Consider the following 15,518-nt stretch of genomic DNA (forward strand, 5'->3'; position numbering starts at 1 on the left):
ATATTAAAGAACATATAAATCAGCATAGTCCAACAGTATAATTTCAGATGTTCAAATAAAAGACTAGAAAAAGCTGTCCAAAGATATAAATAACATTAGAAGTAAATCAAAATGCACTTATTTCATGAACAGATGACATGAATTTTACAAATGCCAGGGAGTTTAAGGATCACTTCCTTCAAAATTATATGGGTCAACCCTAAGTTGGCCCAAAGCTAATTTTTTTTAACACATCTAGTCAGTTCTAAATTTTTCGACACATCATAGAGTTAGAGAAAATATATTAATGTGTTGGTATGCATTTTGAAAGTCTTTAAAAGAATATTCATGACAATGACTAATAAAGTTGTGGGGAATGGGAAAAATAAGAAGGAAAGAGGGGAAAGGTAATATGATCCTTGTGGTTGGCTTCCAGACATTTATCCATCCCAACTAATTAATCCAAGCTAGTCATGGCAGTTTTATCCACTTTGCCAATGACTCATATAGGAAAGGGTTTGTGTCTTTGACTGAGTTCCCCAAAAGCAAAGCCTAAGACAGGGATTTGGCAGAACACCATTTATGGAGGGAGTGCTCTCAGGAGAAAGAGAATAATGGAATCAGAAAATGGAAAGAAGCTACAATGAGCCTTAGAACATAATGTACTATAAAGTTGGTCCTGAAATTACCCTGAGTCGCTGGCGCTGGCATTTTTCACTTACCCCTATATGAGTTAATTGTTGACTAAGCTGCAGTGGAGAGTGGAAGCCTTCACCCAAGGAAAGGCAGAAGATATGAGTTATTTAATTAACAGTCCCAGTAGCTAAGGAATGAGTACAACAGCCCAGAAAAGGTGAGATAGCTTCCACCGATAGCATGTGACCCATCCTGTCCAATGAGGCATGAGAGGAAGTCAGGGAGAGGCTTTTGGGAAAGTTTCCTCATTCTTAAAAATGAAGAAACAGGAAGAGCCAGTCCCTGTTCTCCTTTGGATATCACCACATCTAGTCATGATGTGGGAATGGAGGCAGGAACTATCAGCCTGAGGAAGCCAACGTCAAACATGGCACAGCAGAGGAAAAAAAGAATCAGAATCCTTGATGACATTGTGGAGGCTGCCCTACCTCAAGGCTTCCAGAAATGTGGATGAAGAAGCACATTTGATTCAGATATCTGTCATTTACACCTGTAATCACACTGATATAAGGGAGAGAGGCAAAGGCAAAACTAGAAAAAAAAAGAAAGGCAGAATATCAGGGGATAAGAAAAGGGATTTGGAGCAGAAAATAAGGAGGAAACAGAGAAAGGAAGGAATGAGAGAGAGAGAGAGAGAGAGAGAGAGAGAGGGAGGGGGGGAGACAGAGAGAGAGAGAGAGAGAGAGAGAGAGAGAGAGAGAGAGAGAGAGAGAGAGAGAGAGGGAGGGAGGAAGGGAGGGAGAGAGAGAGAGTGAAGGGGCACATGGTTACAAGAGAAAGCCACTGCACTAACTAGCAGAGCAACATTCTAGTAAGTTGTCACAAAGGTTGTCTAGAGGTGGTTCAGCCCTCAATTGACTGCTTTTAGTACTCTTTTCTAATTCTAGACAAGGTAGAACCCACAGAAGCACCTAAATAATTTGGTAATAAAAGTTTAAGAAGAAAAAAGGAAACACTTTCAAGTCAGGTTGATGTATTTATTAAAACTATTTTCAGGGGTATGGAAGAGAAACTTCTAGGGAAATGCAAGACCTTTCTCTTTCCTTCCTCCATCCCAGCAAAAAAAGCTTTTGCTTTGTTTTATTGCTTTTTTTTTAAGAACAGATATAAATCAACCTCCCAACCCAAGTACTAGAACACTACCAACAACCTTTATCTATATCCTCCACTATTATGTCCATAAAGAGCTCTAAGAGCTCTTTACACAAATTCATACATAAACTTACATGCTTATAGATATTCGTCACATCAGCTTTCAAGATTATGTAATACAGGAAAATGTTTACATTAAGTGTGTATGCCTGTGTATTTTTTTTTATTAAGGTATCACTGATAAACAATCTTATAAAGGTTTGACATGAGCAACACTGTGGTTATTACATTCACCCATATTATCAAATCCCCCCCCCACACCCCACTGCAGTCACTGTCCATTAGCATAGTAAGATTCTATAGAGTCACTACTTGTCTTCTCTGTGTTATACTGCCCTCCACGTGAACCCCACCCCCTACATTATGTGTGCTCTTCTTTAAATCCTTGGTAGAATTCAGCTGTGAAGCCATCTAGTCCCAGAATTTTGTTTTGGGGAGTTTTTTTATTACCAATTTAATTTCACTGCTGGTGAATGGTCTGTTCAGATTTTCTGTTTCTTCCTGGGTCAGTCTTGGAAGGTTGTAGTTTTTTAGGAATTTGTCTGTTTCTTCTAGGTTGTCCAGTTCACTGGCATCTAATTTTTCATAGCTTTCTCTAATAATTATTTGTATTTCTGTGGTATCTGTTGTGACTATTCCTTCTTTGTTTCTGGTTTTATTTGTGTACTCTCTATTTTTTTTTTTGATAAGTCTGGCCAGGAGTTTATCTATTTTATTTATTTTCTCAAAAAACCAGCTCTTAGTTTCACTAATTTTTTAAATTATTTTATCTGCTCTGTATTATTTATTTCTTCTGTGATCTTTTTATGTCCCTCCTACTAACTTTGGGTTTCATTTGTTCTTCTTTTTCTAATTTCTTTAACTGTGAGTTTAGAGTATTTATTTGGGATTGTTCTTGTTTCTTGAGGTAGGCCTGTATTGCTGTGTAGTTCCCTCTTAGAATGGCCTTTCTGGCATTACACAAATATTGGACTGCTGTTTTTTTGTTTTCATTTGTCTCCATGTATTGCTTGATTTCTGTTTTAATTTGGTCATTGATCCATTTATTATTTAGAAGCATGTTGTTTAGACTCCATGTTTGTAGACTTTTTGTTTTCTTCATGTAATTTATTCCTAGCTTCTTACCATTGTGGACTGCGAAATTGCTTGATACAATTTCAATCTTTTTAAATTTATTGAGGCTCTTTTTGTGGCCTAGTGTGTTATCTCTTCTGGAGACTGTTCCACGTACACTCGAGAAAAATGTCTATCCTGCTGCTTTTGGATGGTGTGTTCTGTAGATACCTGTTTTAAGTCCATCTGAACTAATGTATTGTTCATTGCCTCTGCTTCCTTATTTATTTTCTGTCTGGTTGATCTGCTTGTTGATGTGAGTGGTGTGTTAAAGTCTCCTACAACGAATGTGTTGCAATCTACTTCCCCCTTTAATTCTGTTAGTATTTGTTTTACGTATTTAGATGCACTATGTTGGAGGCATAGTTATTTTTAATAGTTATATACTCTTGTTGGACTGACCCCTTATCATTACGTAATGTCCTTCTTTGTCTCTTGTTACTTTCTTTGTTTTGAAATCTATTTTGTGTGATATAAGTACTGCAACTCCTGCTATTTCTTCCCCCTATTGTTTGCATTAAATAGCCTCTTCCATTCCTTCACTTTTAGTCTGTGTATGTCCTTGGGTCTGAAATGTGTCTCTTGTAGGCAGCATATAAATATGTGAGGGGCTCTCTGCTCTTCCATGACTTGAGGGTCTGTTTCCTTATCCAGACTGGGGAAGTTTTCAACAATTATGTCCTTAAAGAGACTTGCTTTTCTCTCTCTTCTCCTTCTGGTACACCTATTATACAAATATTGACGCAGCTCTCATCATTCTTTCATTCCTAGAGACCCTTTTTCTCTGTTCCTCAGCTTTATTGTGTTCCTGTTCTCTAATTTCCATCTCATTGTCTTCTCTGTTTGCAGCAATCTATTATTGTTCATTCCCTCCATTGTAGGTTTCATTTGTTACTCTATTCTTCAGCTCTTGTATTTCTTTGTTGAAGTCCTCCCTGAGATCTTTAATACATTTCTTCAGATCAGTGAGCATAGTATGACTTTTACTTTGAAATCAGTATCAAGAAGACTGGTGGTCTCCAATTCATTTAGCCCTCTTTCTGGTGACTTCTCCTGTAGTTTTGTTTGGAACATACTCCTCTACCTCCTCATTTTGTCAGAGTTTCTGTGTTTCTTTGTATTACTTTGAATCTTCTATGCTTCCTGGTTTAGAGAGTAATGGCTTTAAGAAGAAGAAGGCATCCTGTGGTGCCTAGAGGCTCAGGACCCTTTCCGCTCCACTGCCTGGTTCTCCTTTGCTATTGGCGGGCAATGAGGAGGGCCTTCCTTTCTCTCTGTGTGCTGGCAGTGGTTTATCTCAGTCTGCTGAGCCACAACCAGGCCTATGTGAGCAGAGCACTGGTTTCTGCTGGGATCATTGTGGGCAGGGCTGCTCTCTGCCTGCCCTGCAGTCGTGGCAGGGCTGCTGGGATAACGAGTGGGTGGGGCGGTCGCACTGCAATTTGAACAATGGCAGGGTGCTCAGGCTCCCAGTAGTTGCCAGGTTGCAGAGCCTGAGGGTGCCCAGTATGGATGGCCAATCATGCTGGGAGGGTGCACGGGCTCATTGAGGCAGCAAATATCATGGTGAAAGGGGCACACAGGGGCATGGGTCAACGCAGTAGCAAGTCCCATGGTGGAGTCCATGCTGGTAGCAGAGGCACCCAGTCACACCGCAGTGGCACACAGCTGATACAGCAGCGAGTCCCACGGGCGCCCCCCAGCAGCATGAGGCGTGCAGCATCCAGTATCACCACCCATGGGGAAGAAGGAGCTCTTGGAGATGGCTCCCCAATTGGGCAGAAAGCTGGGAGAGTCTCCCTCAACCCACCAGGCAGCAAAGTTGGATGCTGCTGGGCCGGGTGAGCTGGCATGTCAGCAGTGCACAGGATGGCACATTGGGTCTGAGTCACTAGTGAGGGGGACAGAGTATCTGGGGCTCCTCAGAGTGCTCTACCAATTGGGCTGAGGGAGTGCCAGGGTGGTTTCATCTCCTTTCTCCTGCAGAGATAGCTCTACCCAACCCTTGCCCCCTCCCACTGACAACAAATCTTTCAAACTGCTGTCTCTGTGTTGGGCCTTGGCAAGACAAGTGAGCATGCCTGCCCTCCATGGGCAGCTGGTGTCTCAGCCTTCCAAGGTGTTCCAACTGTCCCTGGTGTCCAGTCCTCCTAACCACCAGAACCCAATGCAGTGTGGACTCATGTTCCTGGAGCAGATCTCCAGGCCAGGTGCACAGAGTTCCTGGGCACCTATCTCCTCCCCACTCTGTTCCTCTTCCTCCTGTCTGTGGGCTGGATGGGAGAAGGGCTTGGGTCCTGCTCAGTCACGGCTCTGCCCCTTTACCCTTTTCTGTGTGGTCTTCTCATCTGCCCCAGGTGTAGATGGTCCGTTCTTCAGTCTTCAGTTCATTTTCAGGTTTAGTTGTATTTGCTGTAGTTGCTTCCTTTGTGTGTGTGTGGGGGGGGGAAGAGGTCCATCTTGCCTTTCTACTCCACCATCTTGAGCCTCTCCCCTCTCAAAATCAATTTCAATAAGCATATATAGTTTTAAAAATCACAACCCTCCCACACAAATTGGAAGTCAAATGACCATGAATTTATTTTGACTGTGATTTACTCAAAGATGGACACCCTCCCCACTCCAACTCTATAGGAACAGAATAGGAGGAGTCCTCTGTTGCTCCAGGGCACATTTCCACTCCAAAGACATAGACTGAAGGAGCAAGTTGTTGGTCACACCCCTTCTCTCTCCTCATTTTAACTTCCGAGAAGAGTTCTGACATGCATAAAGGACACATGAAGGATAAAATAACATATGATATAATAAGAAAAACCATGCCCTACCCATTCCTTCCAAAGGGATTGAAGATTATAGGGAAATGGAGCCTTCAGTAGAAAATGGAAGAGTCATAAATGTTAGTAATGAATACAACTCTCTTCTTTCTTCTACTACCAGACTGGCAAATTGAAAGTGCCACACAAGACCAAGATGATGTGTATGAAAAACTACCCTGAGCTTCTCAGGCCTGATTCTAGTCTAAGCTTTAAGCTAAAAAGGATTGGGTAGAAGAGGATTCTTATATTTACACATGATACCAGAGAGTCTGGGCCAGAAAGTTTGGCCAACAATAAATGATGTGCATGCAGCACATACATATAAGGATTAACAGATACTTAAACACTTACCACATATCAGGTAGTCTTCCAGGAACTTTATATGATTAAACTCCTTTGACCCTTCCAACACAACTTTATGAAGTAGATGGCAGTGCTCACTTCAGCAGCACATACACTGAAGTAGATGATATTATTATCCCTATTTCACAGATAAGGAAACTGAGGCACAGAGAAGTTAAATAACTTCCCAAAGTTGCACAGCTATAAATATCAGACTTGGGAACCAAGCAGTCCAGCCTCATCTCCTGCATTCTGTACCATGAGACCATCGTTTTATTCTTCATAAAGTCTAAAATGTCGGTTGCAGAAAATTACATAGGGATTCGAAAATTCAGTATCCTACCAAACTCAATTACTGTAGGTTTATTAATATGAGTTCCATCCAACACCACCAATTATTTGGACACTGAGCATAATACAAATCTTGCATGTTAGCTAGGCAAAAATTCCATATCTTCCCAAAAGTAAATACTGACCAGTTAGAATTATTCTTTTCTCACAGGAGAGGCTAAGGAGGGCTGTAGTTGTCTTAATGGTACTGTTCTTCAAACGATGCCCTTCATCACAGATTAGAAGATCAAATTTTGTATTCTTAATTTGATCCAGGGAACGAAGTAACATTTCATAACTCATGATAAGGACAGAATAAAATGGAGATTTGATGAATTCTTCAACTTTGTGGTCCTAAAAAGGAGGAGCAGGGTAGTAATATTTAACAAAACATGAGCACAACTTTGAAATCAAATTGACGCAGCATATTCCTGACAGACATTAATCAAGCATTAGAATATGTTGACTCAAAGCCAAATTGTAAGCCAAGATTCCATTTTTCTGCAAAGGAACTGGAGAGCTACAAACACTTGGAAAACTACTATACAGAGAATGAAAACTGCAGTATTGATCTGAGAAGCTAGGTATGTAGAAAATGACCAAAACTACACTTTTAAAAGTCTCTTACCTGATCAACAGTAAATATCTTGATCCTTTCACTTCCTAGCCATTTTTGAAATTCTTTCCTCCAATTAGTCACCAAGCTTCCAGGTGTGACAATAAGTGTCTTTTTTATTACTGGCTTGCCTCCATAGGGTCCCTGACACTGTAGCGTCCAAATGAGTGAAATGCATTGCAATGTCTTCCCTAAACCCATTTCATCAGCAAGAATAGCTCCACATCTGCCATTCACCCTGTTAGAAACAATTATGCTCCCTTTAATCACAACAGGAAAATACTTCATGCCCCTTAATATCATCACTTATTAGTCAAGAACCAGAAGCTGATATTTTGTAATTAGAACAAACTGTACCCCCAACTAAACACTTTTTCTAGCTTTTCATGCAGCTAATTTACAGCATACCTTTCTTTGCATCTTTGATAGTTACATTAATTATGTATTTGTCAACTAAATTACTAAAACAAATATGAAATGAGACAGTTGATCCTGAATTATGTTACTATCATTTGTATATATTTAGACAGACTAGAAATGAATCCCAATTTTATATCTACAGTTGGGCAATTTAACAATAATTATGCTTCTCATCACTAACAGTTGAACAAATTTATCAGTTTCAGCATTAGGTATCAAAACAGTTTAAAATACATTGTAATCTAAACCAGAAAGATGTATTGGGCTATATTTATGATTCTCTGGCAGTAAATGAAGTCCTCAACCAAAATAGCACCCGGTACTGTAAGAAAAATTAAACATTAAATATTTGATTTAATACATGTCTTTTAGTAAAAGCCTTAGCCTACAGACATACTCAATCAATACAATTTAATTTAATGATTAAATTAAATATTATAGACGTTCCCAGATACTTTTTAAGTGTGTGTGTTCTTTATGCATTTTCTTTATCCATTACTATTTTGTTTTATTAAATAATTTTAAACTTTCTACTAAAAAAAACTAAATATTATAAAGAATGTTATTAATAAGTGGCATGTTTATACTACCTCATAGTTTCTTAATACTCTCTGATAATGCAGATTTGATATATATTTAAAAGGTTACAAAGTCCAAAGGAATTAAGGATATTACTAAAAATAAGTAGTTTGTTAATTCTTATTAATAGAAATAATAACCAAACAGCAATTTTATATGTTTCCCATTCCAAAGTATACAGAAATAATCACAAACATGAATTATGGCCATTATCATCATTTCAGGTCAACAATTTGCTAATGCAGGACCAAATGCAGCTAACTGAGATATAGTAAGTGGCAGAGAGAACAATGATCCACCCTTCACAATTGAGGGAATGAGCAGGAAGGCTGCACAGAGAAGAGGCATAGTGAGCAGAGTTTTTCTTAAAAGGTGAACAAGAATTCAGGGCATGTATCAGGTAGTTAGTAGTTACAGTGAATTCCAAGCAAGGAAATACAAACCTATGAAACTGGCAAGAGAGGCAGAAGGCAAAAGATGAGAAGAGAATTCTTACTCCTGAAAGCTCAAACTGTATCTTAGAGGTCAGTATCTCCCAAACATCAACTTTTCATGAGTACCATCACAATTTCTCGCCATATATGTGATACTATATGCTTTATTACTTCTCTTTAAACAAATTCACTTTTTTACTTAGATTTATTTGAAAAGAAAATTCTTTCTAAGCATAATTTATCTGTGAAACCAAAAGTTTAATGTACCATTTTTTTCTAATAACTCACTAACTAAATATGGTACTACTAAAATTAAAAAACAAGACTTGTCCATGTACACCTAAATGATCCCACACACCACCAATGAAGTGCATATCACAGACCAGGGAACACTGCTCTAAGTTCTGAGAGTCTGAATCATTTTAAGCAAGGGAATGCCATTGTCAGAACTTTTTCAGAAAAATCAAGCTGATAGTGATAAGGAGAATGGATCTGAGGACCATCAGAAGCAGATACATGACTTAGGAGGTATTGTAATGACCCAGACAAAATATAGTTAGCTGACATTAGTTACTAGAGCTGCACGAGTGGAGTGCCAGAAAAGATTAGGTATCAAATAATATTCAGAAATCAAATAATTAAAAGTTGAGGTTTAACTAGAGTGAGAAGGTGAGAAAGAAGGAATCAAAGATGACTCCTAGGCCAAATGAGGTAAGATCTCTAAAAAGAAAAGCAGATTTGAGAAAGAACAACAATCAAAAGTTTCTAGGATATAGCATTCCCTTAACTTGTCATCATTAAAGGGGTTTTTAGAGTTTGGGGAAATTTACATCCCCAACTCCCTATTAAGTAGACAATTTAAAAATCAAGGGAATAGATATAAAATGGGGAAATGACAGCCTCTTCAACAACTGATATTGGCAAAACTGGAAAGCTACATGTAAAGAGAACAAAACTGGATTATTGTCTACCTCCATATACAAAAGTAAACTAGAAATGGATTAAAGACCTGAATGTAAGTCATGAAACCATAAAACTCTTAGAAGAAAACATAGGCAAAAATCTCTTGAATATAAACATGAGCAACTTTTTCCTGAACGCATCTCCTTCAGCAAGGGAAACAAAAGCAAAAATGAACACATGGGACTACATCAAACTAAAAAGTTTCTGTACAGCAAAGGACAACATCAGCAGAACAAAAAGGCATCCTACAGTATGGGACAATATATTCATAAATGACATATCCGACAAGGGGTTAACATCTAAAATACATAAAGAGCTCACAAGCCTCAACACCCAAAAAGAAAATAACCTGATTAGAAAATGGGCAGAGGATCTGAACAGACAATTCTCCAAAGAAGAAATTCAGATATACAACAGGCACATGAAAAGATGCTCCATATTGCTAATCATCAGGAAAATGCAAATTAAAACCACAATGAGATATCACCTCAGACCAGTTAGGATGGCCAACATCGAAAAGATAAGGAAAAACAAATGCTGGCGAAGATGCGGAGAAAGGAGAACCCTCCTATACTGTTGATGGGAATGTAAATTAGTCCAACTATTGTGGAAAGCATATGGGGGTGCCTCAAAAAACTAAAAATAGAAATACCATTTGACCCAGGAATTCCACTCCTACATATTTACCAGAAGAAAACAAGATCCCTGATTCAAAAAGATATATGTACCCCTATGTTTATCACAGCACTATTTACAATAGCCAAGATATGGAAGCAACCCAAGTGTCTATCAGTAGATGAATGGATAAAGAAAATGTCATACATATACACAATAGAATATTACTCAGCCATAAGAAGAAAACAAGTCCTTCCATTTGCAACAACATGGATGGAGCAGTAGGGTATTTTGCTCAGTGAAATAACCCAGGTAGAGAAAGACAAGTACCAAATGATTTCCCTTGTTTGTGGAGTATAACAACAAAGTAAAACTGAAGGAACAAAGAGCAGCAGACTCCCAGACTCCAAGAAGGGTCTAGCAGTTATCAAGGGGAAGGGGTTGGCAGGGATGAGTGAGGAGGGAGGAAGAATGGCATTAAGGGGCATTATGATTAGTACACATAATGTAGGTGGCTCACGGGGAAGGCAGTATAGCACAGAGAACACAAGTAGTGACTTTGTATAACATCTTACTACGCTAATGGACAGTGACTGCAATGGGGTATTGGGGGTGGACTTGATAATATGGACAAATGTTATAAAAACCTTCATGAGATTGTATATCAATGATTCCTTAATCAAAAAAAAATCAAGAGCCTTCGCATTAAAAATAAAACAAATGGAAAAGGTCTGGAAAGAAATATAACAAGCTGTTAGCAGGAACCTTTCTTTTTTACTTCCTTATCTGGTGTGTGTGTGTGTGTGTGTGTGTGTGTGTGTGTGTGTGTGTGTGTGTGTGTTTGTGTGTGTTTGTATTTGTGTGTATCTTCTAAAATATCTTTAAGAGAGAATACTATAATTTTTTTAATCAGAAAAATCTATTTAAAAGGAGATGGGGAAGACTCCTTTTTTTTTAAAAGTAGACATGAGATTTTTAAAAAGATTTTTTTCCAAAATCTCCATAAACAAATTAAAGACTATTTCCATTTACCCCCATCCCATAACCTTTTCTCATGCTGGCAGTGAATTCTTATTGTTCGACATTAAGGTTGACTATATTTACCTATTTCCTCAAATACTGTATAAGCTACTTAAGAGAAAGCACTATGGTCCTGATTCCTATATGCATGGCTCCTAGAAGGATGCCTGGTACATGGCATCCATAAAGAACTACTTTTGGAATAAATGCACACACAAAACATCATTCTTCATTCCTACCAACAGAAATTCATGATGTACTAACCAAGACTCACTATATCAGGCTTTTTCTAGAAAACGATTATGTTACAGGTTAAATCAAACTCAGATCAGACTAAATAAATGCTTTATTTTCCTACCTCATTCCCATCACACATTCATATAGGAAAATGATTCCTTCTTTCTGATGTGGTCGAAGATGATGCACAAGATGAGGATCTATCACTACATCCACAAGAGGGAAACAGTTCTTATTGAACATCCACTGGTGATTATTGTCTGGTCGTAGCATAACAAGGGAATCTTAAGACAAAGGGAAAGTGTAACTATAAATGTATTGCAATTTCACTTTGTCAGCAACTGCATTATCTTGCTTTAATTACTCATAAGATATAACTGCTTGTCATCATTTTTGGCAAAAAATTAAAGTTTAGTAACACTAATGCTAACCTAGAGTACAAAATTAAAAGATAAAAATTTCATGCCTTATTGATGTACCATTTCATGCAAAGAATAACAAAGAGCTTTCTAAGCCACATACGCCCAAAAGTGTGCTTCAAAACCACCGAAATTCACTATTGTCTGATAAGGAATTCAGCAAGCCACAACATCTAAGAGTTCAGTATTCATAGCAAAGAGAACTATTTCCAACTGAAAGCACAGGTTGGAATTTTGCCAAGATTCACTTGTCAATTCAGAGCTACATATTCTGGAAAGGCTCCCTGAACTTAACATAAGGGTCCCTTTATTTACACTCCTACATACTAACAATGGCCATTACTTCTATTAATCAGAAGAACTGAGTAAGAATAACAAATTTTCCATTGCTTCACCGTCATTATTTGCTTAAAGTTAGCTACTACATTCATGAGTGTCTAATTCATGAATCCTTGCAATGCAAAAAAAGTTAACAGTTGAATAATAATGTAATTATTAGAAATATATTAATATAACTAAAAAGATTAAAATATTACAATACAAAATCAAATATAACCAGAAAGCAATTCTTAAATAAATCTGAAATTAGATAGTAAACTCAGCAAAATTATTTTTTTAATATATGTCTATACCATGCTAAAAATGAAATCGCCTTTTTTAAATGAAATAGATTTGAATAATAAAGAAAAAGAAAAAGAGAAGGACAAAGAGGTGAGAGGAGGAGATTAAAAATAGGTTCCTGTACAAAAGAACTCAAAAAACTCAAAATAGAAATACCATTTGACCCAGGAATTCCACTCCTAGGAATTTACCCTAAGAATGCAGAGGCCCAGTTTCAAAAAGACATATGCACCCCTATGTTTATCAGAGCACTACTTACAATAGCCAAGAAATGGAAGCAACCTGAATGTCCATCAGTAGATGAATGGATAAAGAAGATGTGGTACATACACACAATGGAATATTATTCAGCCATAAGAAGAAATCAAATCCTACCATTTGCAACAACATGGATGGAACTAGAGGGTATTATGCTCAGTGAAATAAGCCAGTTGGAGAAAGACAAGTATCAAATAATTTCACTCATCTGTGGAGTATAAGAATAAAGAAAAAACTGAAGGAACAAGACAATAGTAGACTCACAGAACCCAAGAATAGACAAACAGTTACCAAAGGGAAAGGGACTGGGGAGGATGGGTGGGAAGGGAGGGATAAGGGAGAAAAAGGGGCATTACGATTAGCACACGTAATGTGGGGGCGGGGCATGGGGAAGGCAGTACAATACAGAGAAGACAAGTAGTGATTTGATAGCATCTTACTACGCTGATGGACAGTGACTGTAATGGGGTATGTGGTAGGGACCTGATAATGGGGAGAGTCTAGTTACCATGTAATTGTTACATGTAATTACCATGTAATTGTTAATGTAATTGTACATTAACAATACCAAAATAAAAAAATAGGTTCCTGTAGATTAAGTAATATCCATTAATTGGGAAATATATACAGTTACAGAAATGAGAATTTGATTATGTTTACCATTAGCAATTACCCAGAGGAAAGTTTTCTCTGGATCTTCCTAGGTTTCTGAGCAACTAACAGGAACTCTCATTTCTGAGGTCACCTGTTGTAGGTAGACTAGGGAATGAAAATGGAAAACTTAGCCCTTGACTTTTCTCTACATTCCAGTAGCAAAACAAGAATGTATTCCTTGTGGGTTTCTAACTAAGAAATGCCGCCAGTTTTGTTTTGTTTTGTTTTCTCTCTTTGGAAAAGTACAAAGGGGAAAAAAAGAGAAGATGGGGTGAAGATGATACACTACTCAAGCATGAACCATAGGACCACAAGTCACCTAACAAAGCACCCATTTCCAAGCAAGATAAAACCTAAACCAGAGTGATAATGGGGCACTAGTTCAAATTTTAAGATGCCTCTCCCTCTCCCTTCAAAATGATGAGTCACCATATAAAGCCAACAAAATCTTTCACGCTTTAAAGTCTGTAATTTAATTCTACTTACTTTTGGCAGATAAAATAAATAAATGACAATAATCCAACTATTTACCACTTACACAAAGGGTGTTCATTTACATGTATATGTGTACCCCCATGTACACATATATCTAAATTATCATAAAATTTTCCATTTACTCAGACAACAAATGTTTATTTTACACAATATATAGCAGGCACTCTAAGTTTCAATGGTAGTTATTAGAACCCACATTTTAGACAAGGAGAGGCAAAGTACTAGTGAGGTAAGTGACTAGGCCAAGAGGTCAAAGAATCAATTAGTTCAGTGGTAAAAGCAGGACTCTAACTCAGGTCTTTGAATAAGCACAGCATTCTTTTCAGTTCCCCACAGCCTTTATTATGTATAGGAAGGCAAGAGAAAGGAGACTAAGGAACAGGAAGCTTGTTAAAAGAACTGGTGGGACAGACAAAATATTTGGATAAGAAGAAAAATCAGAAACACAAGCATCCACTCTTAAATTCCATCAAGTCTCAGATATGCACATATAGATCTAGGAATTTCTAATTTTGGGTTTTTGCCCTAATTAATGGCAATAATTATTTGAAGTTAGGCAAGTCAGTTTATGTTTCTGAGCCTCAGTTTCCTAAGTTGCGAAGTGAAGGAACTGATCTAAATGATTTCTAAGGCCCCTTTATTTAAGAGTCTGTTTCCATAATACTTGCGAGAGGGAAAAGTACTTAATTATGTTACTTGACATACATATATGCTATTATGAAAGAAACCTACTTTATTTCCCAACTTCCATATCCACTACACTACAATTCAAATTTACTTGTCTATCTCCTCACCAAATGAAAAGATCTCTGATGACATTTCTGTCTCTGGGCCCAGTACATAAAGGGTACTCAAGAAATACTTGCTGAGTAAATAATCAGACTAAAAAACAAACAAACCAGGGTATGTTTCACATTTTAATGTGATTTTTAAATTAAATTCATTAATGTGAAAATTAACTGAATTGACTTCTCACACATAAAATTTGAATTCTTTATGACATCTCACCATTCAATATTTTCAAACACCAATAAATATGATCAAGGTATACAGGCTTCAAAACAGAAGTATAAACAGAATTGATTCATGAATTTACTAATTTTTCTCTGAATTACAAATGTCAGATCTTATTCAAAATCATAGACGTGTGTATACATATCTAATTTGTCTATTTTTCCTTCAATATGTACATATTTCCATTACTGTATTCTTAGAATTATTTATTTATGACATCATCCCCAAACTATTTTGCTATGCAATATCAACATACCTTAAACTGTATATCTGAAGAATAATATACACTTATACCTGAACCTTAAACAAAATTTAAACTTTTAATTCACATATCAAAAAGCTTTTGACAGCAAAAACAAACTACTCAAATTATTTCTAAATCTTACTTGGTGCATATGGGTCATGGCGTGGTTTGCAGTTTTGGAAAGCATTCTGTCTATTTTCCTTTGAACTTGACTTACAGACATTTTTGAAAGGGTTAGAAAAACACTTCTTGGCAGCTTGAGAAGAATTTGAGATAGCAGGACTTCCTCCTCCAAGCTGAAAACATCTGCCGCTGTTGAAATCATCTGGAGAGATTACACCCATGACTTCTATTTCTTTTCCACCAATCATCATTGTTTGGCCCTCTTCAATCTTTTCAAGCTCTTTCAGTTTATATCCAGTGCCTTCAAAGAAGGAAGAACATTAATTGAATTTACTGTCACTCAAACATGATTTAAATTAGTGATACCATAGTCACCTT

General features: G+C 37.3%; 1 protein-coding gene across 4 annotated transcripts in view; it reads right to left on the minus strand.

Moving 5' to 3' along the window:
- Positions 1–15,518, minus strand: part of RAD54B (RAD54 homolog B) — a 119,542-nt gene that overhangs the window by 26,716 nt on the left and 77,308 nt on the right. For all 4 annotated transcript variants that reach the window (XM_036995732.2, XM_036995731.2, XM_073229840.1 and 1 more), the window contains 4 exons: positions 15,160–15,441; positions 11,434–11,596; positions 7,057–7,282; positions 6,575–6,782 (listed from right to left, as the gene is read on the minus strand). In XM_036995732.2, coding sequence (XP_036851627.1) covers positions 6,575–6,782; positions 7,057–7,282; positions 11,434–11,596; positions 15,160–15,441 — 879 coding nt within the window. The remainder of the gene's footprint in view (positions 1–6,574; positions 6,783–7,056; positions 7,283–11,433; positions 11,597–15,159; positions 15,442–15,518) is intronic.

The sequence above is a fragment of the Manis javanica genome, chromosome 2 (assembly GCF_040802235.1).
Source record: "Manis javanica isolate MJ-LG chromosome 2, MJ_LKY, whole genome shotgun sequence".
NCBI lineage: Eukaryota > Metazoa > Chordata > Mammalia > Pholidota > Manidae > Manis > Manis javanica.